Source organism: Cydia pomonella, chromosome 19 (assembly GCF_033807575.1).
Source record: "Cydia pomonella isolate Wapato2018A chromosome 19, ilCydPomo1, whole genome shotgun sequence".
NCBI classification, from domain to species: Eukaryota; Metazoa; Arthropoda; class Insecta; order Lepidoptera; family Tortricidae; genus Cydia; species Cydia pomonella.
This window is the reverse complement of record NC_084721.1, coordinates 635,533-663,040: the sequence shown is the minus strand read 5'-3', so window position 1 is coordinate 663,040 and position 27,508 is coordinate 635,533. Positions and strand designations below refer to the sequence as shown.

General features: G+C 38.7%; 2 protein-coding genes across 9 annotated transcripts in view; both read right to left on the bottom strand.

Moving 5' to 3' along the window:
* Nucleotides 1–13,915, bottom strand: part of LOC133528129 (RNA-binding protein Pasilla) — a 74,053-nt gene extending 60,138 nt beyond the window's left edge. For 3 of the 8 annotated variants that reach the window (XM_061865363.1, XM_061865366.1, XM_061865364.1), the window contains exons 1-2: nucleotides 13,525–13,914; nucleotides 12,936–12,998 (exon numbers count right to left, since the gene is read on the bottom strand). In XM_061865363.1, the coding sequence (XP_061721347.1) occupies nucleotides 12,936–12,998; nucleotides 13,525–13,642 (181 nt within the window). In that variant the 5' untranslated portion in view covers nucleotides 13,643–13,914. Of the gene's footprint in view, nucleotides 1–12,935; nucleotides 12,999–13,524 lie in introns of all 8 variants that reach the window. The other 5 variants (XM_061865367.1, XM_061865368.1, XM_061865365.1 and 2 more) reach the window with 4 other exon arrangements.
* Nucleotides 13,916–19,273: 5,358 nt separating this feature from the next.
* On the bottom strand, nucleotides 19,274–27,419 carry LOC133528131 (protein YIF1B). The gene is made up of 7 exons (XM_061865373.1): nucleotides 27,243–27,419; nucleotides 26,947–27,153; nucleotides 26,302–26,396; nucleotides 24,851–25,018; nucleotides 23,864–23,987; nucleotides 21,370–21,632; nucleotides 19,274–21,010 (listed from the first exon to the last, which is right to left on the bottom strand). The coding sequence occupies exons 1-7, from the start codon at nucleotides 27,265–27,267 to the stop codon at nucleotides 20,729–20,731; spliced, it is 1,164 nt and encodes a 387-aa protein (XP_061721357.1). The 5' UTR covers nucleotides 27,268–27,419; the 3' UTR covers nucleotides 19,274–20,728.
* Nucleotides 27,420–27,508: the final 89 nt, after the last annotated feature.

The window sequence follows — 27,508 nt, the reverse complement described above, 5'->3', positions numbered from 1 at the left end:
TTAGTTTTTGTACAAAATAGCGCTAGTGCACGCGAACTATAACGTGTACGAGTAATAGCCCGTTCGTAGTAGGCTAGTGTCACAGCGATCAATCGTCGCTCGTCGCGGGGTTATCGGAGACTATCTATAGACGTCGTTAACGTCGATACCGGCTGCGCGAGCGCCGACCGGCTTTAGAATTGGTAATGAGCTAGCTCATCGAAATTGTAATTCATTCCAAAACTAACCCCGGCCAGCATTTGTAATGTGGCGTGGAATGTGATATAACAGAAAACTTTGTATCGTATTGTCTCGAAAAATCTGCGCGTTGTTTACCAAGAAGTTGTTCGTTTCATCTTTGTTAATATACCGTGTTTGTAAATAGGATATATTCGAACGGGATAAGGAAAAGGCGAACCTAGCATCAAGCCGAACAAATAGCTAATAAAAAATACTAAAGATCTAACTTTCCAACACAATAAATCAGTAAATTCGGGCCGGCCTAAAGGATCAATAAAATGGGGCAAGCCGTTGGGCGATAAAATCAAACAATTAAACCGAATTTACTATCAAGTCGTAAATACGCAAAAAGTAAACAACGGGCGGGAGTCACTCCGGGCCCTCTTGATGGCAATCTTCTTTAAGGGCGATAAAAAGTAGCCACTTTGTGTGCAAGTTGCTTCGGCCCGAGGCGTGGCGCCAACTAGTTTTAAAACTATACCGTAGGATGTCCATTAGAAGCCCACAGCGCGCCAAACTTGTTAAAGGAACTGTAAAACTACTCGGTACTTCGGCTCGGCGAATGCGGTTACACAATCTCAGTACGTAAATTCCTCGTTCTCAAATCGACCTTCTGACAAATTACCGATGCTCTACTGTCTATAAATCTTACAAAAGCACTGAACGACCGCTGTTATCTTTTGTCACCGTGTCATAAAACCAATACAAACGTAACCTACACGTGTGTTTGCCCATTAAACTGTCAGCAGTAGGAACACACACCCTAACATAAACAAGGCAAGATCGAGAATGGCTTGGGGAGCATCAAGTATTATCATTTGGCACTCCGTATCTAATGAAATACATCGCTCGTCAATGCCAACATTAACCGTGAATGTCCAAACGTATAAAACTGGTGGATGGGTGTGAATTTTGGATATTGTTTAATCAGAAATTAAATTGGGCAATCAGAGTTCTTAAGTCAAGGTAATATTTGACTTCTCACGGCACACGATCATTTGTATCAATCAAAGTGAGATTTAAGACGTGAAGGTCTTAGGTCCTACATTCCAATTCGTACAAAACTGAAACATAATCGATTACCTCCCAACCCGCATCGATTCTCCACGCCACGACTTGCTTTCATCGAGATAAGAAAACTGATAGGCTTACTAAACCAATGGGATGGTAATGAAGGTCATACCTCTTATCAAAACATCCTGCCAAAATCTTTCGCTATCTCGACGTAGGTGAGTGAGGCAAAACTATTTCGGCAATTCGTGCGATAGTGTCACAGTGACATTAATACACTTTGGTTGATAAAGGTTCGAAAATGTAGGTCAGCTCAGCACAAAGCGTTACGCAGGTTGTAATACTGTTGGCGGTGAGGCTGAGTGGATTACACGTCATTCTAATGCCTCTCGAGGCTACCTCGAGTGCTGAGGACACTCGCGCCTCCCACGAGCCTCCACGGGCGATTAACCTGTTCACTCGACTTTCTGGGTTAAGCATTTTTCCGCACCGAGAATCTTCAACTCATCGTTAACAGAAATTTTAAGGGATCCACAAAGATGTTCAAAAGATGTCGACGTGTATGCAGCCTGGCAAAAACTACAACGAAAAGACACATCACTGCGTCTATGACTCTGCATTAAGTTCCGCTGTGTGAAAGTTTGAAGACTTCCTAGACAGGCGGATCCCCTGTTATCTCTCTAAACCTAATCAAAAAGCAGCAATGCGCTTAGCTTACGTAAGAACAGTACTGCTGGCTGACATCATAACGCCGCTAAAAAACGAAAGTATGCTGACCCGTACAGTCCCACACGACGCGACTGGCATCCGAAACACTCCCCGTGCAGAGTACTTATTTGATTTGTTGCGGCGATTAACTTTTACGACGGAATATAACAATGTCGAGACCACTATGGTAAGAACGTTTGTTTATGCTAATATTATTGCTCTAACGTTCTAAAAGTCCACAAAAGAACTGTAACAAGCCTGTAACTTAATTAAAAAAGATTATCTTTTAAAGGTATTAATTATACAATTTCAAGTTTGTAATTTAAGAAATTATATGCTGGGAGTAATCTCTCGATAGGCCTAAAGGCTCTCAAACGATTACATCGTAAAAGTGGAGTGAAGCGAATATGGCGGGCCCGGAGCCTCCGCAATATCCGGCGGAAGGCCGAAAGGAACGGGAAAGCAGAAATGATAAAGCCGCGGGCGAAAGCTCTCCACACAATAACAATGTGTGTTTTGTTTGATTTTATGAGTTGAATATTGGTAAACGATGGAAAGGAAGCCATTTTCCTTGTGTTCAAAATGCGGTTGATGTTGAGTTTAACATTTTTGATCAATCCGATTGTTTTAAGCATTTGTATTAAATACAATTTTATGGCTTGGAAATGATAACTCAAGTGTATAGAGTACCTACCGCAGCCTTAAAACTTGACTTAAGGGAATCTTTCATCAGAGAATTTAACCCAGAAGAAAGAGTTTGCGTACAAGCCATAGATTTTGGATCATTATATACGCTACTACACTAATATAACTGCGAATTACTACTGACAGTTGCAGAATGGGTTTTGAAGGTAATTTGTGCAGGATTTTACCATTTAGAAAAATAAGTAAGCCAGCTTCTTAGCTGTTGCGGAAAGCAGATAGTTAATTTTACTAAACGGGATTTAATCGCGCGTACGCGCGGGAGTATATTTACGGCGGAGTGTGTCGCAACACCCATGCTCCGATACACGCTATTAATTGCGAGCTTAATTACAAAATGAGGACATACAGTGTAGTTGACACTCAAAACCGTTTAAACCTGCGGCACTCCGAGAATCACGAATGCCAATATTAGTACCCATTGCAAACATCCTTTTGTACCTACTTAAGACACAGACTCCTCCCAAAACCAGGCGGGTGCCAAACTAAGTTTGGAGCCGTTCCTGAAAAGGCAAAGAAAACAAATGCTTCCATAGAAATCTATAGAAAGTGTACCCAAAACAGTTGTTCGTGACTCGTGACTTTTGGTATTTGCCAAATACATACATACTGCCAGACTTTGGCACAGTCCACACTGACAATTCGGAAACTTTATTGTAATGACATTAAATCCACCGATGGTCAGATAAGTCTTGTTGTTAGTACATGGAATATTGCTATTTGCCATTGGTGCGCGCGCAGCTTGTTGTGACAATTCCGCTTCTAAATGCGCATCGATAATACTCATAAACATATAACTCTTACTTATCCTGATGGCTCCTCCTTTTTAGACTCTAAGCCAACTAGATTTCGGTCTAAGTTTCAATGGCAGCGTGTTAGGTGAATCTTTTTTTTGCGTTAGGTAATAGTGTAACCATTACGTGTTTTCACGTAATTATAATTGGTGGTAGCGCAATGTGTTGTTTAGTAAACCGATGTTTGATTTTAGTATTTTTCCTTCAAATGCTTCGAATTTCAAAATGTACTAAAACTAGTAAGACGTGCACATATCAAAGTAATTAATTACGCCGCTATAACAGGGAACTCATTAGTGCAGTCATCTGAAATGTGTGCATCCACCTTGTTAAAAATATGTAAGTTCAGCTTTTATACCATTTTTGGTAAGAGTGTGAAGACCTCCCATATTTTTACTTTAACGCGAAGATGGAATGGAATGGAAATGTGTTACAATAGTGAAGTGCCCTGACTTTCTTTGTTGCTTTCTAATATTTTAAGATCTTTTTCAAGAAGTTTGCAGCACATTCGAAACACCTTACTGTGCATAGTTTTAACCTAATAGCAAGTTTCCAACTTCCCGGGGTACTTGTAAGGTTGTCTGGAAGAGATCGCTCTTTAGCGATAAGACCCCCTGTTGTCTGCCTCTACATTTAATCAATTGTTTATTTTCTTGTATCTTTTTACTGAGGTGTGCCAATAAAGAGTATTATATCTATCTATCTAATTTAAAATAAAACAAGGTTCACATTAACACAAAAACTGCTTTTGAATTTATTAAAATAGTTCTCGTCTAATAATACACAGATTGGTATTTAAATAATAAATAAATAAATATTATAGGACGTTATTACACAAATTGACTAAGTCCCACTTGCTTGTGTTGAGGGTACTTAGACAACGATATATATAATATAATATAAACACTTTATAAATACTTAAATACATAGGAAACCACCCATGACTCAGGAACAAATATCCATGCTCGTCACACGAATAAATGCCCTTACCAGGATTTGAACCCGGGACCATCGGCGTCGTAGGCAGGGTCTCTATACACTAGGCTAGACCGGTCGTCAGTTGAGTGACCAAAAGGATTTAATAAATGCAACTGCGTGTCTCTACCTCTACGAAAAACCCTGCATATTCCCGAAAATGTCGGTGCATCTCACCCAAACGACCTACCGTGAATATCAAAAATCTATTTCGTTTTTATTTGCCTCTCTCTTGTTCTTACATATTTCAAATAGATGAACGAAAGAACGAAGTTGGTTCGCTGTAGGCCATCAGTTTTCGCAAGCCCGATATTCTTCATCGGGCCTTGATAGCTGGAGGCCTGAATTATTGAGGTCCCAGAGCGGACACCTGTGCTCAAACAAAGCTAATGAAACGAGCCCCGATTGAATTCTTTATTTCCTTTCGTTCCAATCATAACTCGTTAAAGTGATGATTGCCTTTTGTTATTTACTTAATACAGTTTCCTTTCAGTAATAACGTTTGTAGGGTTGTTTGTAAAATTTTCATACTAATAAAACTAATAAGTATTTTAGACTTCCGCTACACATTTCCGGAAATAAATGGACTTGGTTGGGATCAAGTAAAAATTTATAATAATTTCAAACATGGTAGATTTGCTAGAGATTTTCAAGAAAAACTTTGATGTAGGCTACCTGTGATGCCTGTCCAAGTGTCCACTGAGGCCGAGCGAAGCGGAGATGTGGGGAACCAACCAATAGCAATTGATTATGATCCTGCGTAGCGGAGATTACAACCAATGCTATTGGTTGAGTCCCCACATCTAGGCTCCGCTTTAATGGCCAAGCAGAATTAGAATAGAGAGACACGAATAATTTACATTTTGATTCTGAGCATTTCAAAAGGTAATCTGAGTAATTGAACTGTCCGATGTAAAAATATGAAATTGGAACGATATTTAAGTTTTCCGTTTATGAAGTTACGCCGCATGAATACTTCAAAATTACAAATACGTAATTAAAAACTGATTTTCGATAAACCGTATGTTTTTGCGAGGTAATAAGGTTTACGAGTTACGAATCGTTCGATATTTGTGGACAATGTTAAAATAAAAAACGTCTAACAAATGTATAAATAGCCATTAGCTGATAAGACTGTGGCTCGAAGCGTAGCTCTCTTGGCTGATACGTTATCAGCAAGGAGCAACTATCGCGAATTATAAGCCAATTTACACTCGTATCGCAGACCCAATTGTAGATCCGGAGCGATAATGATAAGAGTGGGGTCGGACGCGAGCGGTTACCCAGAATGCATTTATAGTCGTCGCAGTACAGTAGACGTCAAAAATATGTTTACACTTTTGCACCTTGCTCCTTCGTAATAAGGCGAAAAATTTAAGCATTTCTTTGATGTCGACTGTACCAAGTGGCGAAACTGCAGTTATAATGACATCCCTTTCAATTGCGCTAGGTCTGAACAAGCATGAAAGAGATATCATTATGCGTCGGCCGCCAATTGGTATTGCGGTTAGTATAGAGCGATGGAAGTCTAACCTAACTCTAACGGACTTTAAAGTAACGAAGTCTGTAAGTGTACATTTTTGATTTTTTTTTTATACTACGTCGGTGGCAAACAAGCATGCGGCCCGCCTGATGGTAAGCAGTCTCCGTAGCCTATGTACGCCTGCAACTCCAGAGGAGTCACATGCGCGTTGCCGATCCTAGCATTCCCCCTCCCCCTCCCTCGTTGAGCTCTGGCAACCTTACTCACCGGCAGGAACACAACACTGAGTAGGGTCTAAGTGTTATTTGACTGCGGTTTTCTGTAAGGTGGAGGTACTTCCCCAGTTGGGCTCCGCTCTAGATCTGGAATGATATCCGCTGTGCTGTGCTGTGCACAAAGCGAGATGACATTCACAATGCCCATACCTCTCTTAAATTTGTTTATTGTAGTATTACCAAAATCGTTCACTGAAACTATGTGTAGAGTAAGCTTGATCTGACTCTATCTAATAGATGATAGATAAAATTCGCATTGCTGTCTTAATACGCGGCAATTTGATTTCATTAGAAAACATGTACAGTCGACTCTCGTTAATTCGAAGAACTTTTGAAATATTACAAATTATCGAGAGTTTGGAATATCAAATGGTTTTAATTTTTAAGAGAAAAAATATAAAAGTTAGAATTATTGAGTAATAGTCAATTAGTCACTATTTATTAACTGCTGATGTCAACCAGTGGTGCTATTGCTGGTTCTTCGTATTTCGTAATTATAGGCTCATTATCCTGATGTTCTTTTAGAAAACCGATTTTTTTTTAAGCAATTAAGAATCCTTAGTGGTGTTACACCATGCCTTTTCAATCAATAAAAGTCAAGCCTTTATACTTTTTAGGACTCATAACTAACACAAACTTTAATCTGTATACATAACCAACGAAAGAGTAACTGAAACTAAACTAAATAAACAAATTAGTACGGAAGTGTGTAGAAACCATTACAGTAACAAAATGTAGGGTACTTACAGCTGCAATCTGATAACTTTGAATTGTCGAGTGTTTGACGCCTATGAGAATTAAGAGGAATTCCTAGTTGCGATTTTTCCATACAAACGCCTCGACTGTTTCCTCCCTGGATTTTTATCCTAGAGCAATATCTTTTTCAAATAAGATCAATATTATAAATATCTGAGCCTCTATGTTTTGCTTTTTTGGATTACTTTATTTTGAAGAAACTTACAGCGCCTCGAAAATCGCAAAAAAGGCTCTATTGAATTGGCTGCAAAAAAAACATGTATGCTCGTTTGCTCGTGTAAAAAATATTGTTTATTAAATTTATAATGGCGTATTGTGCAGTATCAACCTGCATAAATAACAGCTGAAAAAAGCTACCATTTCATATTCACTAGTTTATTCATTCGCGGTAGAAGTAGTCTGTAATCGTTAAATTTAATATTGAGAGAAGCATGACAACAAAATCAGAATAGTCCTTATTCTTATTTTATTTAGACGACACGCGAACTCATATGCGATTTTAGTTACATTGCGGACTATTGAGGTTGCAACCAATTCGGCCGACCGATCAAATACCGCAATGTAATGAAACTCGCATACGAGTTCTCGCACCGTGTACATGAGCCCTATGACTCGAAAAAGACACGTGTTTTCTACTGGGACAGTAAAATGTCAGAACTCTACATCTTATACTACATGTTACTCTGACAACGATGTCCAGTGGATTGAAAAAACTGAATTCGTCTGTGACCACCTGTAACGTAGCACTTAATCAATACATTTCAGTTGGTAATGTACGTACAATTAATAGGTCTGCAACGAACAGTTTGTCAAGCTGAATCAACAACCAACAAGCGAACTGTTGAGCAAGTATTTAAATTGTACGATTTAAAGTAATTATATCGCGAGTATTAATACATTTTATCCCGGACGTTTCATTTGATAAAAATAGTTATTTTACACGAAAAGTAAAATATGTTATCGTAATCTATTATCCACGGTTCTAACACTTTTTTGCCGGCGATTGACCAAGAAAAAGGGTCACTCCGCCAACAATGTTAGGTTTCTACCTATTTGAGTCGATCATATTTACAATTTTGGCCACATTGTATAAGTTCCATATATCTTTTACTTTGTTCCTTTAACTTTGGCAGAGAAGTAGGGTGCGGTAATATAGACGAGATGAGAGCTGTGAAAGCAATTGATACCTGCGTCACATAGTTTCTGATTAGTCTGAACACAACATGCCGCACCTACATCTACTATTACTACGCGACCATCAAACGTTTTACGACACAACCAATTTCTCTAACATCCCGAATAGTAGCCAAGAACAGTACATAAATAATGCGATGTAACAACATTTTTAAATTAACGTCATTCGTTCTATGCATATGTACACCGACTGAACAAGACACGCGCGCCCTGCTGGCACTTTTCCACTTCCCCAGCCCTGAGCAAGCTCTTTAGAAGCACCCATTATGTAGCTTGTCTTTGGCAAATTTTATCTTTGACCACTGTGTAAACAAATCTAAACCTTACTCCTCGGACACAAGATCGTGTCGTGATCGTGTTGTTACAAGGCAGGACACCATTTTTACGTGGCTTTTACTCTCGTCGAACGCAGTGTAAACTATTTCTCGTAAAATCTTAAACGTCGAGCGAAAGTACGGCCTCTAGATGATTGCTTGCCCTATTTCTGTCTTTCCAAGCAAAAACGACTTAACGACATGTCGGACTTGTTCAAATTTGCGACTTTCTTGTAAGATGGAGTTCCTAAACGCTGCCTTTTCAGAGCTCCGTGGCGCTTTCAGGCCTTCCGGTGCACGCCGTTTTGCTACGATTTCGTTTCGCGTCCGGTGCTGCGAATTACTTCAGCTCCAGTTTCCAGCACTCGGAAGGTGTTTGCGGAAATCATCGTGAGCCTTAGCTAGCAGTCCACCCCCCACGATAAGCGAGGAGCGAGTGCTTTCTTTGCGGATGACTAGAGTGTTTTCACTAGGAATAAGACCCCTAATAGCGGCGTTTATATTGATTGTCAGCATGAAAACATTACATTGCATTATGAACTTTAGTTGGAAATAGAATATTAATTTGAAAAGTGGCGGATCAGATTACGCGCGAAAAGTATCCACAATACATTATCTAACAGCTTAAAAAAAAAATAAAAAAAAATAGACAAGTCCCTACATGTTGAACAATTAAATAAATAAATATCATAAGGACATTATTACATAAATTTACTAAATAAGCTGAATAAGCTTGTGTTGTGGGCACTTAGACAACGATATATATAATATATACATATTTATAAATATTTAAATCCATATAGATAACACCCCTGACTCAGGAAATATCCGTGCCCATCACACGATTTGAATCCGGAATCGGCTTCATAGGCAGGGCCACTACCCACTAGGCCAGACAGGTCGTCAAACAACAACTACTGTACTGTACTGTAATATATACTTTTGAATGTAAACTGTAGATTTATCTCTATTTGGAAAAATATTCCAGGGTGGCAGGAACCTTTGTTTTATCCTTCCATTCAATAAAATTCCTTGATTGTGGGTACTATCTATCCCATGGCGCCAGTACACATCTTCAAAAATAATCTTACCACGGTATATTACGCATAGGTAAGAAATATTATTAAGACCGGTTCAATTTAAGATGAGAATAATCGACAATGGAACCACATAATAGAAGTTTTGTAAAAAACGGGACGCCGCGATCACGTTCTGTCTTGAACGCTGCATTGCGGGCGTCCACGTACGAGGGCACTTTATTTACCACTTTGCATTTCATTGCGCCAAACCTCAGTTTTATGCTTCTAGCCGCGGAATTGAGAATTCGCAAGGGAACTTCACTTGATTTACATCAGTGCCGGGAGTTTTTTCTTCTTCTTAGTTTACAGGCAAATGGAAACAACAAACGATGACGCTAACGGTTACGTAATCAGCTCCAGTAGTAGCGAATGAGACTAATGCGTCAAAATAAGTACCATTCTCTAAAATAGATAAGTCTCTAAATGTTAATAAATAAAAGTGTAGCAGATACCAACTTTCAACGCAAAATGTAGAGATACAGTTCTATTTGTATTATAAGATGCCGGCAGATATAGTAATGGCGCGTTGTTCTATCCGCTACTTGTATAGACGAAGACTATATGTAGGAAGCACAGAGCTTTTGAAAATATGCCTCATAAATATTCAACTTCAGGTTTTCTACTACCAAGAGCACAGGGTCAGCTTTTAACATATTTTTATAAAACGACAGGACTTGACAGATGGTATTAATAATGTATGACTTGTATCTTTATCGATGAACCTTTGAACCTCTCACTAAAGACACTCGAAGAATTAATAAAAATTCAATCGTCAAAAAACTCGATCGTGAAAATCCAACAGTCAGACAGCAGACACAAGACGTATTTAATAAAATAAATGATATCTTCATACACTCTTTATCAAAATAACACAGGTACCTATTCCCAATGTTGTTCCGGATAGTTCCTAATGAACATCCAGACGATTGCACAACCAGCATCAATGTCAACCAGAATCGTGTTTACATGCATGGCTAATGCAGGCATCATAAATTGACGATAACAACCATCTGATACATACAAACTGCAATTAATAACGAGCCGCGGTGACGGTCGTCCCGAGGGGCGTGTTTAGCAAGTTAGCTGCGATATTTGTACTATTTGTAGTTGCACCAAATTGACATGGTCAGTCAGCAATTGATATTTTTATTTTATTTTGTATTAGCGACGGTGTGGTTTGTATCGATTTCTACGAGTATTTTCCCGTGATCAGAAAACGCTAAAAATTGCTGAAAAAGTGCGGTGTACCTACAAGATAAAAAAAAAGGGTTAACCCGCTTCTATGGGACCATTGGGGGTGAACGATAGCATCACAAAAAAAATTGGATTGAAAACTTCAATCCTTCTGAAAAGTAGGTATATTAGGAGAGCCTGTAAGGTCTGCATGTGATGTAATCAAGAAGCCAACGACGCTCGACATTGATTCATTATGTTCCCGCGAAGTTCCCTTGACATTTGGGCAAATCTATCACTCGTGGATTACCGCGCCCGCCATGATGTCACGGCTCGCGGAACTCAGATAAGTGCCTCCGCGGGCTAAGCCTCGCAACGCTAAGATCCCTAATGGGGATCAGTACTCCTGAAAGATCGATACAAAGGGCAGTCTTAGGTAGGTAATTGCTTAATCCTTTTGTTATAAGATGTACAAAAGCTTGTAAAAAAAGCGCTAGTAGCCTAGCGCTAAGAGCTTGCCACTTGCAATCCGTTGGTCGCGGGTTCAAACCCTGCTCCTACAAATGAGTTTTTTGGAACTTATGTGCGAAATATCATTTGGTATTTACCAGTCGCTTTTCGGTGAAGGAAAACGTCGTGAAGAAACCGGACTAATCCCATTAAGGCCTAGTTTACCCTCTGGGTTGGAAGGTCAGATAGCAGTCGCTTTCGTAAAAGTAGGCACTAGTGCCTACTTCACTCCTTGAGATTAGTTGTCAAGCGGGCCCCAGGTTCCGATGAGCCGTGGCAAAATGCCGGGACAACGCGGGGAAGAACAAAATTTCCAAGAATTTATAGGATTGCAGACTAGATTTCCTAGTCCCATGTCTTGACCATAAAACAGTAAAGTCAGCAAGTAAACGTTTCTGTACGATTCAGCCTTTTATAGCAAAAAATAAAATTTCGTACTTAATATGAGTTTCTGGCCGACTTCGTAGTGCTCGTAAGGCCCGTCTTTATTAAGTAATATACATATAAGTTAACGGAGGCGACTGGGAGAAACCTACACGAAACTTCTTCCAAAGAAAACACAACATAACGACATTCTTAACAACTATTTGGTTTGCCTATCTTGGAGAGAAACGTGGACAAGTTACATTCGACAATAACAACCAAGGAAGTGCCTTTACCCTGCCTGATTTTGAATAGTTATAAAAATAACAAGTCTTCTAAACCTACTTCGTATGTAAAAAAGGTTTCGGCAAGTCCTAGCGCAACTGTGCCCCCATCGGTGAGGCACGCTGGAGCTATGCGCTCATGACGCAAGCCCACGATCATACACCTTGCACTGACTCCTACAAAACCTTCAACACAAGCGACCACCGCGCAAACTAAACACAACCTTACGCCACAAACGATAGGATGTCTTATCAGCGCACACGTCTGCAGTGCACAGCCGGCAATGACCTTGCCAGTCATCACGAGCGAGACCTTCACACAACTTAGTTAGCTAGATTTTTTGCTTACAATTTTGATTACATATCAACATTTAACAGGTACAATTTATACATAATAACTATTTTCATTCATACATGGAGTTACATTAATAATTATATGGATAATGTGCCAATCTATGCTCCTACATGCTATGTTCGCTGACAACTGGACTACCAAAATAAACAGATGGCCAAATACTTACTGAGGTGACGTTACTGAATAATGATAATGCAAATAAATGTTATGTTTGAATCGTTTGTTAGTTCAGAAGATGTATGACTCTCAAATAAATAAAGCGAATTAAAAGCTTAGATGTGAAATAAAAAATTTCAAGAAGAATAGATTGTGAGTAACCAAATAATAATGGTCGAAAACTGTACACTGAGTGATCACACCAACGATGCGGCGACTAAGCCATGATGGACGCGTGAGCTGCGACATGGCGGGACACCAGCAAGAGCAGAGCTGCACCCCGCCACCTCTCACACGTCCCGCCCGCCCCATGACACTTGCCTTGTGTTGACATTGTCACTACTGTGTTATCTCATTCTTATTCATAAAAGGACTTACAGGAAGTGATAATAGTGGCACAAATAAATATGATCTAGCAGTAAGTATTAACCTAATGGAATGAGTCTTGAGTGAATGTGTTGGCAGAGTGTGATGGGGTGAGCGGGCTGTGAGCCGGAGGAGCGGTGAGCGGAGCAGTGCCCGCAGCATGCGCCACAACAACCACAAAGCCGATGAGGAGCGAGAGATGTAGACTGACGACTCACCGAAATGAGACGTAATATTGCCATGGCCGTTGGCCAGAGGCAAGGCCGTCACCAGGTCTTGCACTAAAAAACAACGACTCTCTTTTAACATTGCATACATTATAAATTACTACTAAAGTATCACAAGATTGCACAATACGTCAAGTTCTTATCGACCAATGTCGAATTGCTTTGATAAATTAAGTAAACCGCTCTGCGCTAGCCTTATCAACATAGGGATTAATGCTTCGTGTTACTGCAATAAAACTAGCTTCGGCGTTGACGGCTCAGAAAGCCTAATGCGAAACTTCAGACGGTAACTTTAAAGTGCACAAATACGGATCAACCTCGATTCTTATCAATCAAAACAGTCGAAATTATTTCGGAGCCGAGACTCGACACGGCGCAGTTAAAGAGGTCGAACTGATAGCAGCAATTAATTCTGATAAGAATCTAGTCAGAGTGGGTTGGCGCTGCAGAGCCGCAAGTTCGCCAGGTCAATGTTAAGCCCTAGCCGCTCGAAGTTTACGCATTCAAGTAAAAACAACATACCTATGTTCTAGTAGTAGTAGGTAGGCAGGTATAGTGAGTACAGGAAGGCGCCACTCACCGGAGCTGAAGTGCGACCTCTTGACGTCGCCATTCTCAGAGTCCCCGTCCAGCGGGCGCTTTCTGGAGTCCGTGATCTCCGGACTGGAGCAAGTATCCATTCCTGTGTCAGCGGCCATGTTGAATTTCAGGGTAAAACTTTAAACTTCTCTAGCATAATAATTCCCATTACGTAATTGCCTAATATTGCATATATGGGTGTCGCACTTCGTGTTATTAAAACATCATAAAATACACTTAACACTTAAACAACTAAAACGGGAAAAATTTAAGTTTGAAATGATCTAGTTACTAAAATAAGAAATGAAGTGACACAGAGTTGTTACGTCTAAACGTTGTGTGAACGTTTGTCGATACTGCCACTGTTGTGTGGCGCTGCCTGGGCCTCTAGGCCAACCTGAAGCTAGCCGCGGGTGTCACTTGCTAGAGTTGCCAGCATTGTAGTTTGACAGCAACCAGCTGATAAGATTAGTGAAGTGAAACATACAATTAAATCTATATGAATCTTATTAGAAATTATTATATTCTGTTCAGTATAAAATATACATCACTCGAAAAACTCTTGCAAATAGTAACAGTTAAAGATGCAAAAAAAAATATTATAATTGGTGGCGATTTTAATGTTAATATTTTAGAAAAGTCTTTGTCTTCTTTCACACTAATAAACCTATTGAAAAATTATAATTTTCAGCAAATTATAAACGAACCTACCCGAATAACCGACTCAAGCTCCTCGTGCATAGACTTACTTTTTACTAATTTCCACAGCAAAAATAATAAGGCTTCTATTAATGAATACGGATTATCTGACCATAAGGGTATTATGTATGAAATACCTAATAATAATAACAATTTAACCAACGAACGCAAAGTGTGGTACACAAACAAAAGAAATTTCACCGATAAAAATATTCAAAACTTCAAATCTTACATAGCTAATATAAATTGGAACATAATTATCGACCGCAAGAAAAACATCCATGAAAACTTTACTTCATTCGCATCGACAATACAAATTGCTTTGGATACGTGTATACCTAAAACTCAAAAAACAATTAAGAAAATATCAAAAGGGAAGCCTTGGCTGACATTTGGTATTAAAACTTCCTGTAAAAATAAACGACTCTTAAAACTTTTAATTTCTAAGACTAACTATCCTGCTCTAAATGACTATTATAAGCGATATGAAAAAATATTAAAAAAAATAGTAACAAAATCAAAAAAGCTGCACTACATACATAAAATTAAAAACTCTGATAACACTACAAAAACAATGTGGCATATAGTAAAAGAGCGAACGAACAAACTTCCCAAAAAAAGTAAACAAAATTTAAAGTTAAAAATTAATAACACTGTAATTGAAGATCCGAACAAACTTGCAAATTACTTTAACGACTTCTTTGTATCAGTGGGCGCGGAGGAGGGAACGAGTACCGACAGCAGCGCTAGCGCACAACGCGCGCCCGCTGCTGGCCGTCCCGTCCTCGCCCCCACCCCCAACTCGCTTTACTTAGATCCAGTTACCGAACACGAAGTCTTCCAGATTATACGCAATTTAAAAAATAAACGAAGCTTTGGTCACGATGAATTACCCCCTATACTGATTAAAAAATGTGCCGATGAAATTACCCAACCTTTAACTTTTCTAATAAACCAGTCTTTCACTGAGGGTATATTTCCAGATTCCTTAAAACTGTCTATAATAAAACCAATTTATAAGAAAGGACAACATACTGATTGCAATAACTATCGACCAATTGCACTTTTACCCACTTTTTCAAAAATTCTTGAAACAGCTATGTCCACACGTCTATACTCATTTCTTGAAAAGTACTCTATATTCAGTGAATGCCAGAACGGATTCAGGAAAAAACATTCTACAACCTTAGCAGTGTATAAGTACATCAGCCAAATTTTGGAAATAATAAATAATAAACAATATGCTGTGGGAATCTTATTGGACATGAGTAAGGCGTATGATAGGGTTTCTCATGATATCCTTTTAAATAAGTTACAAGGTGTCGGGATACGGGGAATAGTGCATAAGTGGTTTGTGTCATACCTCAAAAACCGAGTACAATGTGTAGAAATCGAATACTATGATAATAGAACTGGAAACATAAATAAGGTCAGATCAAGTATAATAAACGTTAAAAGGTCCATACCTCAAGGCAGTGTGTTAGGGTGCATATTGTTTTTAATTTATATAAATGATCTACCAAAAATTATAGATTCACCAAGCGTTTTGTTTGCTGATGATATATCCGTTGTGTTTCCGTGCTCAAGCGTTAGTAACTGTAAATTTTACCTTAATAGTACCCTTTCTAAATTAGAATCTTGGCTAACTGACCATAATCTCCAAATAAACTACAACAAAACCAAAATAATGCAGTTCAGGCCTTATCAAAAACAACCCTTAACAATAGATATTTCATTTAAAAATAATAAGTTAGAATCTGTAAATACGTTTTCATTGCTAGGATTAAATATAGACTCACATATAAATTGGAAGGACCACATACAACAATTAATTAGTAGATTATCCCGATTTACGTATGCACTGCATGAATTAAAAAAGACTACGGATATAACAACTGCTTTAACAGCCTACCATGCTTATGCCCACACCTTGTTCCGCTATGGCATATTGCTTTGGGGAAATAGCACGATTGTAAACAGTCTGTTCACTGTACAAAAAAAGTGTATCAGAATAATAGTAAATATAAAACAAATGCACAGCTGTCGAACCTATTTCAAGGAGCTAGGCATCTTAACACTAACGTGCTTATATATATTAGAAATATGTAAATTTGTAAAAGCCCATAGCAATCTTTTCTTACAAGCCAAAGAACGTCACACAAAACCGCTAAACCTCCGAAACAATAACAACCTCGCGCTACCCACATCCAACCTAACATTATATCATTCAGGACCTCACATGATGTGCACTAAAATATATAACAAAATTCCACAAGCAATAAAATCAATAGCAAAACCTAAATCATTTGAAACCGCCTTAAATAATTATTTATTAGATAAAAGTTATTATTCTTTGAAGGAGTTTTTTGAAGATACCTTTCCGACAAAATAGAAAACTAGTTTTTTTTTTTTTTTTTTTAGGTTTATTTTTATTTTTACCTACATAGCTGTGCAATGTAATGTAATTAATAATATTAGTTTTAAGTATAAGTACTTATAGTATAAGAATAAATTGCTGTGCCCTTACAGGGTCTGTATTCAATGTAATATATGAGCAATAAAGATGTTATGAGTTATGAGTTATGTTATGAGTACATTTATATAAATATGCGTACGCGCCATCGTAATGCAGCGTCATAAATAATTTAGCATAACATAATCAAATAAGAATTCTAAACTATAGTTTAGCAATAGTCCCTTGTCACTGAGACTCTGGAGCACCTTAGACAGAGAAAATCATACTGTATTTGTCTTAAGCTAGTATTAGGTATCACACCAAAAAAAGAGATGGGTATTGTTTTAGGGTTCCGTACCACAAAAGTAACCCTTATGACGTAACTCTGTCCGTCGGTCCGTTCGTCTGTCTGTCTGTCTGTATGTCTGTCACAGTACTAAATATCTTAAGAACCACTAAAGCTATCGATTTGAAATTTGGAATAGTTATGAACAACGCGAACAATGTGTCTGATTGAAAGTATTATTTTTTTATTAACTATGGAAAATGACTATGAATGTTTATATAATATTAACATTACCATACATTTCACAGGAAAAATATAATCAGACCTCTATCTTGGTAACTTTTTTTTATTTACAATTTTTTTTTCGAATTAAGTTTACAATTTAACCAACTTAAGATATGTTTATTACACTTGGAATTTCTACGAGATTACATTAAAGACACCTTTTTCAAACAATATAACAACTTTTGAAATCGGTTCACATAACAGAGAATTATCTGTGAAAAACCAACATACGTGCAATCATCGCGCAAATTAGTTAGACAATAAAACAACATTAGGGTTGAGTTTTATAAAGGTTTGTAACCATTCATCCCTATTTTTTTAGAACATTGCAAACGATATAATTATTATAATACCCCTGAGGTGATAGGTGTACTCCTTAAGGTCAGTCAAGACGGGTTGATAAAATCGACCGATTTGAATAGGGGAAAAATTGGCGACAATCTCATCCAGCATTCTCACGTTCATAATTTAATCACCAGTTTTAGATTTACGGTGAGATTCGAGCAATCGAAATTCAGAGAAGTTAGACAGATTGGGCGAAAATTGTCCCCATTTAGACTGGACTTCTCATTAAAGTTTATAAGAGGGCCTGTACATGTTGGCTTCGGCTCCACGCAAATGTCCCGACATTACAATATCAATATGTTGTTATTTAGTTTCTTTTTTAAATGTATTATATATTGCTTTATTTAAATAATTAATTAAGCAGTTCAGTTTACGTGTACGACTAGTCGATGGATTCTGATAGCATTAGACTAGCAAGAATCGTAACATCACTATTTTGACATAATGCGCCAAGGTCGTTCTACAGCCAATCAGAGCTTGTTACTAACTTCAGATGCATTGACGTAATATTTTTTGCGCGACTTACGAATAAATTATAGAGTAATTATAGGCATTATGAATATTTGTCGGTAAATCTGTTTACTATTCATAACTTTACGACAGAATACATCAATATTCAATACTGTAACATGGTGGCTAATAACTAGAAAGAAGAAGAAAAAAGTTGAAAATGGTTGTGGTAGGTATTGAATACAAATAAAAGGTTAAGAAATTATTACATTGATTACAACTCATCTCTCATAATGGGTATTGAACAATGTTTTCTAGTGCTTAAAAACGGCGCGCGCTAATGTGGGGAGGCGTCGATTCAAGAGCTAGAAACTAGGTCAAGGTGTAGCGTTGTTCCATCTCGCTCGCTCCGCGGGCCGCCGTCTATGTGCGTCCCGCTCCGAGGCCGGGCCGGTGGACTGTGTTACTGGATTAGGTCATAGACGCGTGCGTCTTAATTCCATTATAGTTTTATTGTTATTTATGTACCAATTTGCATTAATGGTTCTGTTTCCAGAGGAACTTCATACTTTAGCACTTTCCTAGTTATGGAAAAAGTAAATAGTTTGTCTAAAAGATGTTTTTTACGAACAATAGCTTTGTAAGCATTTCATAGACAGGCAAGGTATGAAATAAATGCGACAGTTTTAAAAAACTAGCTTTTTAATATAATGCAAGGATTAGTAAAAATACACGTTTATAATCATAATATTCATAATCATAGGAGATTGTCTATAAGCCCGAATGTCGGTCAAAATGCAGTTGGTAAATATTTGTTTTAAATATACACAGAATTTTCATAAAACCAAATTTATGTCCTGGGACTTGGGAATAAACAGGTCGTTTTAAAACCTTAATTAGGTTTGAAATGAAAACACTTAAATATAAAGAATCATATTTAAGTAAAATGCCTATATCTATCTAAAAATAATATATAACAAAGCAACACATTGGTATTTCAATTTTCCTAAGATTTAGTAATAAGTTTGCCTTTACTAAAATTACACAGTAATATATCTTATTCACTGGTAGAGTCGGACCAAGTGACACTACCTCACTGTGTTATATTTAAGTTGGAGACCCTAGCAGTGTCATTGGTCAATGACTCTGAAATTTAAAAAACAAACCTTTTTTCTTTCTAGTTCACCTTCATACAAATCTACAGGTAGGGAGTTAATACAAATTACAAAATGTTATCAAATCCGTTGCAACGGTGTTTATTTACAAAGGTAAACCTATAGGTATACACAATTAATAGTAAATTAATAGCAATCGTTAGGACACTGCCCATTTCTGAGAAAACTAAATCTTTACATTCAAAAACAGCTTAAGCGCCTACGAAATGAGTACTTCCTTTGGTTGTTTTTGTAATGTAACTGGTAAATGAGATCGGCTTTGTGCTAACGACCGCTAATTTATATTACAGGGTTCGTTACGGTAATGACAGTCATATTGTCCCGCTTAACGTGAATGGTCATTATTAATAATAATAAATATTATAATAATAAATAAATATTATAGGACATTATTACACAAATTGACTAAGTCCCACAGTAAGCTCAATAAGGCTTGTGTTGAGGGTACTTAGACAACGATATATATAATATATAAATACATAGATACATAGAAAACACCCATGACTCAGGAACAAATATCCATGCTCATCACACAAATACATGCCCTTACCAGGATTTGAACCCGGGACCATCAGCTTCGTAGGCAGGGTCACTACCCACTAGGCCAAACCGGTCGTTAAAATTATTAGTAGGAAAATAACATTGGCTATTACACATTGGTAATTGACAATTCGTAAACCTTATTGCAAAGACATAAGGTTCAAAATTGGTCGATTGAGAGTGCTGAAAGTTGTTGTTGATGATTATAATCAAAGTCTTTATTCAAAACAAGCTGCCCAGACATGTTTTAGTTATGCTTGTAATATAGACCTTACACTTATAAAATAAGGTAGAGAATGAAATGGAATTGTCATCTGCAGTGATCGGCACGCGGGATTTTGAGTAGAAATCTTAATATGGACATGACCTAAATATTGCGATATTGCTCGAAAAAAGTAATTCGATGAGTGTTTGTTTTAAATTCAGTAATTCGAAGAGTGTTTTTAAAAATCCATTTTTTTTTAAGTTTTGAATAAGGTAAGATTTGGAATCCCGCGGTGGTGCGCCGTTTGTGCCGCTCACTGTACATTTGTTTTTTCAGGTAAAGCAAAGAATACTGAAATAGTTTAATTTTTTAGCATGATTATGAGATAGTTATTAGATGCGGTTGTTTTAGCCCCAGAACACTTATAAAGACCGTCGGGGCAGGTTTAAAAAATGTCTTATTAGCATTATTTTTTGGATGTTAGGTACTGTTACAAGGACATAGATGAGACATTGTTTCCAGTGTGCTCGTCGATAGAAAGGTATAAAGTAAACTCAAATTAAAGCAATTTACATATCGACAGTGCAATCTGTCACGGCGAGCGAAGTGATTTGCTCGCATACATTTTTAAATCTATCGCTCCGCTCACCGCGGTAGAGTGCGATGTCAGTTTGTGTTTCGTCTAAAAACGACATAGCCCAGATTAATATGCTATTTATTTCGAAAACGCCTCACCCAAGAACAGAGCATTGTTCAATGAGTTTGCTATCGCGTGGGCAGGGGGGTGGGCAGGGGGCCGGGCACGAGGTGGTAGGTGAGCCAGCAGCACAGCAGCGGCTGCGTGACGGCCACGAACAGCAGGAAGTACACGCGGCGCTTGGTGCCGCCGGCCGGCGTGTAGGCGGCGGCGGGGCCGTACGGGGCGGCGGGGGCGGGGCCGTACGGACCGGCGGGGGCGGGGCCGTACGGACCGGCGGCGGGGCCGTAGCCGTGGCCCGCCGGCTCCGGCGCCGCGCCCGCCAGCACCTGCACGCGGAGCGTCTTTACCTGTAACAAGGTTTCAAATTAAGAACAATTCTAATATCTTCCTTCATATTCCTTCCTTCCTAAGGGGTTAAGTACGGTACCTTTTTAGGTGCATAAAAATGTAAAAAATGAGCGCTGGCTCGCCAACAAACCGCATAAGCAGTTTGGCGAGTAACTTTAAAATTGATTATGTATATGTGCCTTTGAAAAATAAATGTAAAAAAAAAACGATTTCAAATTATAAGTAAGGAATGGAAAAATTCTCACGTTCCTATTCACGTAGCTTGAGTAGCTCCATTCGTTTTGTATTAAACAGAAACGTCTGCAAGGACACTACTTGTACCCGGAGTACGGACAATATACCATCAATAAACACTCACCAGGAAGTATGACAGAGCGACGCTACAGTACCCCAACATACTGTAGTACCCCGTCCGGCCCGCGACCAGCGCAGCCAGCAAGCTGGCTATCATGGCAGTGTACTTGTACCCGGAGTACGCCAGCAGGTCTAACGTCCGCAGGTTCGTGTGTGTGTGCGTGATATACAGCGTCACGGTGTAGACGAGCATCTCGAACACGATGTAGGCCAGCGCGCTGGACGCCTGCATACTGATTTGTTCGGGGGAGAAGCGGTGCTGGAGGCCTGTAGCGAAAAAATTATAGTAAACACACCGATGTTCATCGTTATACCCTGGAAAATAAACGTTAGCGTACTTTGTGGTTTTAATAGTTATTTGTTTTACAAGGGGGCAAAGTTGTTGTTTAACCGCTCGTGCTAATATTGATACCCGAGCAAGCGAAAGATTGCAAAATTGAACTACGAGCGTAGCGAGTGGTTCGAGAAGTGGAATCTTGAGCGTTGCGAGGGTTTCAAGGCACAAGGGTTAAACAACAAACTATGAAATATCAAAAAAAATCAAACCAAATCCAAATGAACTTAATTAAAAATTTATCATCCAAAATCATCATTTATAAGTCAATTCTACTAGGTAACATAAGGAAACGACTCAAAATTTGCATCTGATTACTTTGCCCCACATGTGGATAAAATACAACTTTCTCATTAGTTTTTGAACAATCAAGAGGGCCTTTACCAGTTGGTGTGGTGAAAAATATATATTTTACGTAGTAGGACTTAAATAGAGTTCTTCAAAACTTCTCTTTTAGACTAACATGACCAACTAAGAAATTTCGTAAGAAAAAAGGCTTTATTGGTTCTGGTCAGAGACGTAGCTACCGCCGTATCTGCCGTATCAATTATACGGGGCGACGCCAAAAAAGGAGTTGAAGCAGTCGCCGTGGCCGAAAACGGTCAGGAGATAGAGAATTTTTTTTTTATACGGGGCCCTCAACGTGCGTTTTTGTAAGAAATCTTTATCCTTCCTAAGGGCCCCCAAACAAATTTTTATACGGGGCCCCGCCAAGGTACGCTACGCCATTGGTTCTGGTAAAAAATATAATTTATGCTATTACTGATGATCTTTTCATAAAGCTCTCTCAAATCTACAAAGCCGTTGCAAAGTATTATGATTATGAATACCATCATTTAAGGTCCAGAACTCCCCCCCAAAAAAATAGCGTCTTTTGAGCATCGGCGTCAGTTGCGCTAACAAACAATGAGTCGAGCAGCAGCCATAGTTGGCTAGACGCTCAGCTGCTCGACTCAACGCGCAGCGACGCCATTTTCCACAGCGCTGACTAGACATTCGATGCTCGACGTTCAAAAGATGCTAGTGTGGGGTGGCCATTAATGACCATCATATTCATTTATTAGTATTAAGCATACATTGTCAAGAATATAATACATAACTAATACAGCTACACAATAATCAATACACTAGACTAATAAAAAGTAGGAACAAATTTAGAAAATATTTAAAGTTAAAACATTAAATAGTAATTTAATAATGACACATTAGGTTAGGTGTAAAGAATAAAAATCTGTAGAAATAAGAAATAAAATAAAAATCCCATCATCTCGTAATTTATTGAATCTAATCTAAAGCAGCAGAGTGTAGATACCACTAATGATTAGGTTAGATTTATTTAATTCATAATACAGATTACATTATAAATTGCAGGCATGTCAATCTAGAATAATTCATATTATAATCGTCAAAACAGATACACAAAACCATAATCAATAAAATATCAGATCAAAAATTTAATAATCACAGGATACTAGGATTTTAAAATAATGTCAAGATAATATCTCCTGTAGAGGATCGTCAAAAACCTATACATCGTTCATAAATTCACTAACAGAATACAACAGTCTATCCAACAAAAAATCTCTCAATCGGTGTTTGACTGAATGTTTGGCTGGAAGTCGTTCATAATGAGCCTACTCATACTCCTATCACAGGGTAACACTATAGGGTTTTTTTGAGCTAAGGCCATACGGCGGGGAACAATTCTCAACCGTCCCGTTGAACGGACATTTATACCCTCAACATGAACGCGTTTGAAATCTGATATATTGTTTCCAACGAACTTAATGATTTCAAAAATATATAAGGCAAGGTGCGTCATATTACGTCACATTCACTCCGGCCAGGATACGTAGTGCGCGTTTATGAACAACTAAAACTCGTTTTGCATCTGTCGAGTTTCCCCATATTATTGTCCCGTAAGATATTAATGAGTGGAAATGCGCATAGTACACGGATCTTAAGGCGTCCCCAGATATAAGGGGTTTTAGTTTTCGCAGTGCAAACACAGCACCACTTAATCTAGTACAGAGTTTATCCACGTGACTTTTCCAGTTTAGGTGGGAATCTATCATGAACCCTAGAAACCGGTTTTCAGTACACATTGCCATTGGGGTATCCGCAATAGCAATGTGTTCAAAACAAAGACGTTCTATATACTCACCCAGCATGAATCCGGCCAGTAGTACGTAGGTGACGTAGCCCATGGCCGGCAAGTACAAGTCAGGCGCGTTCAGATCGTAGCGTGGTTGGACGGGGCTCTCTTGGTCGTATTTTACCATCCACTCCTGAAAATAACAAATACTAGTTACGCTTTACGTTAGCAAAAAAGCGGAGATAAAGCCCCCAAATTATAAAGGATTTGACTTGGCTAGTTTTTACCACACGTTTTTAGAAAAGTAACAGACAAATATAATAGTCTATACGTAAAAACTAGCCAAGACAATCTATCTTAATGCCAAGTATCAAGTTTCTAGGTCATCTGGAAGTGGATTAGGTTTTTGATCTATAAGTCTAAATAATGTGGGCTAGCGTGGGGACTATAGCCCCAGCCCTCTCGCGCATGAGAGGAGGCCTGTGCCCAGCAGTGGGACGTATATAGGCTGAGTTATTATTATTGTATCTCCTTGGATTTCACGGGCCTATAAATCCCGGTCTTTTGATAGGCTTGCATGGGGATATAGATCCAACACGTAGAGGCCTCTTGGAGAGCTTTAATGTCATGTAGAACGCCTGCTGGAACCCGTTCACGGGCGCAACAATAGACACCAATGAACCGGTCGCAACAGGCATTGGGACTATTGTAGTAAAGTGAACAGTATAACGGTCTATGGATTGAAGTTTGGGAGGACAATGAGACTGGGTTATTGCAAAGACGCCCGGACACCTGCCATAACAATGTTTTCACTAGTTATCGAGGCAGGCGGTAACTCGCCGCCCACTAGATGGGCCCCTGAAAATGCCTTATTATTATCTCTTTATTTATCTTGTGTCTTAGATAACCCCCAGGTTAGGAAACACTGCATTAGGGTCTTAGGCGTAAAAAATTGAGAAAATTTATACCATATTACTTATGGCTACGGGCGCACACCTGCCTAGTTCACCTTCAACTATCACGATGTACTGTGTTACAGCAACAAGTGCTACGAACCTTGTGCGTGTAGGGGAACAGTATGAGCATGAGCTTCCGCAGCACGTAGCGGGTATCAACCGCGAAGTAGTACCGCAGCCGCGCCACGGGCACGTAGCGGCCTATTTCGCGCTGCACGGCTTCACGCCCTGCTGCTGCTAGCTGGTTGCCGTACTGCAGCGCCATGTCCTATAATAAAAGTAGACATTTATTTTGTCTATTAAAGGTGATAAAAATGGGGCAGACCTACCTACCTACAAAAACATTTCTAAGCAAACAAGTGCGATTTTTGGATGGTCATTACAGTTTATATTAGATCACTTTTATAAGTACACAAATTTGAGTACAAAAGAAATTTTCTTTCTGAACACAAGTTCACGCTCAGACAAAATTGAAGCATGTTAGTGTCAATAATTACATCACACACAGTGTTGGCCGAACGTTAATTGGTGTTGACCATATTAACCATTACAAATTGAACCGTAAACTGTAACCGTCCGTTACGGTTTACGGTTTAATTTGTAATTGTTAATTTTCAATATGGTAAATTCTAAATAGGCAAGCCTTGGGCGAGGAAAACGCGCGCGCCGCCTCAGCCGAGGCACGTGTACACTGGCCGTTTTGGGCGCGAGGAAATTGCCTCGCGCGTATGTTCGCTCTGCGTGAATCCGCCTATTAACGTTCGGCCAACACTGATCACACGTTTAGGGGTAAAGAGGGGGTCATGAAAATGTGAGAATCACAAACTTTGTGACGTCACTTTAATTTCATCTGTAACCGAAAATTGTTTTTTTATTTTTTATTTACTGTATGGTTAACTAAACTTTCGCAATGATATTCGTTTTTATTCATGTAATTTTTATGCCTAATCGGCTTCGTGTTATAAAAATTCTGATATTACTTTAACCAATAATTTTTTTATAAAAGTAATAATAAGTAAGTAATTAGAATTTTCGATTTCACTAAAAACAAAATTGCCAAATATGTAACACTAGGGGCGGAGGGGTTGCCACATGCCTCATGTGACAACATGTGACGAGGAGGCAGGGATCAAAAAAATCATAATATTCGTGTGACCCCTTACGCCCCATGGATGATGAGGATGGAACAATAATATAAGTAAACAAAAGTGGAACATTCATTTGTAGAAATTTTCTAGTGGGAGACTGCCAGGAAATGGTCCATTAAGTCAACAAATTTTTAAATTTAGTTACTGCTACTGTTTTAATAATAATCAATAGTTGTGGTTAATATACCTCAACTAGTGAAAAATATTTTCCATAATATCAATATCCAGGGAAAAAAATAGGGACTATGTTTGTTTGCAGAAACAGTCAATTCCAACAACTTAATAATTATGTATGCCTCTTCTTGCTTATTAAGTTAATCTTCTTTGTATTGTTTTGTGCATTGAGGTGTGAAATAAAGTGTATTGTATGATTTGTATGCCATTTAAAAGTGATAGTACATACCTGTACAACAGGTTGTTGCAACATGGACCCAATCTGACCTGGTGAGACCATGGCAGCCATCGGAGACTGAGGGTATCCCCCCATGTAACCATAACCTGAAATATTTTATAGCTTGGTTACTTTTACAAAATCTTACCCTAGCTACATTGACATTTGGCCAATGATGGCTATGTCACTTTCTTTTGCAATTTTATAGGAAGTATGCAACACAATTATTTGGACAAAAGGTAATAATTAATTACATACATTTGTAGAATAAAGATTGGCATATTAGAAAATTCATTCATCAATTTCCACAATGACCCTCTTAAGGCTAATTTAGACCGCATGCTAAAACACATGATTGTAATGATACTTGCATGCGAGTTCTCATACTGTTTAAGTGAGTCCTTATTCATAAAACTTTACAAGCCCCAGTCAGTGTACTTTTGTTACAAACATAGTTATTTAATAGCGAATTCAGGCTTGTAGCAGATATATTGTCAGGGCTAGCTTTTGCTGCAACTTAGTTCACCCAGAACTCACATTTTGAAATGAACTTTTATTCCTTTCTTTCATGTTTTTACAATGGAAGCAACATGTTGCAGCTGTATACAATAATCAGATAAATTAGCCAGTTGTTTTAGTTCTAGCACAAGTTCTCACTAGGTGGCTGCTGTGCCACGCCAAAGTCCTGTCCTGCGTCGAGCTGAATGCCCTCCTGGTGCGGCGGCGCGCCAAACGTAGGGCTGTAGGGCGGCGCGGGGCTGAAGCCGGGCGCCGGGCTGTACGCCGGTGGCTGCGGCGCCGGAGCGCCCATCGCCGCCACGTCGCTCACCCGCTTCGCCTTCCGCAGACCCCCGGCCTGACCCACTGAGGAAATGTACCCACGAAAAGGTCATCAACTTTACTGATAGATGATTAACCATATGAATTAGAAGAAGACACAAGCAAGCACTCACCGTTTCTGGAAGCATTGAAATTCATTTCTAATTCAGTTTATGAGCTAGCAGTAAAGTAGAAACATAGTAAGAATCTAATTAGCAGGTTTTTCAGTTATTTCGCTGAATTAAACACATCATCAGCGACTTGTCTCAATTTTAGTTTGACGTCTCCGTGACATGACAGTCATTTTATACTTCGTTTTACGGTTGGTATTCAGAATTATGATACAAAATAAAAATACATTGTAGGAGTTTTCATAATGAAAAATTTTAAAATTTTGAGT

What these genes read in the sequence shown, in the direction of transcription:
- LOC133528131 (XM_061865373.1), bottom strand. Translation starts at nt 27,267, where the DNA reads ATGAATTTCAATGCTTCCAGAAACG. An exon ending in TGCAACAACCTGTTGTACAG is followed by an intron (nt 25,019 to 26,301) that starts GTATGTACTATC and finishes CTTTTATTATAG; the next exon opens with GACATGGCGCTGCAGTACGG. An exon ending in ACTGGCCGGATTCATGCTGG is followed by an intron (nt 21,633 to 23,863) that starts GTGAGTATATAG and finishes TTTTCGCTACAG; the next exon opens with GCCTCCAGCACCGCTTCTCC.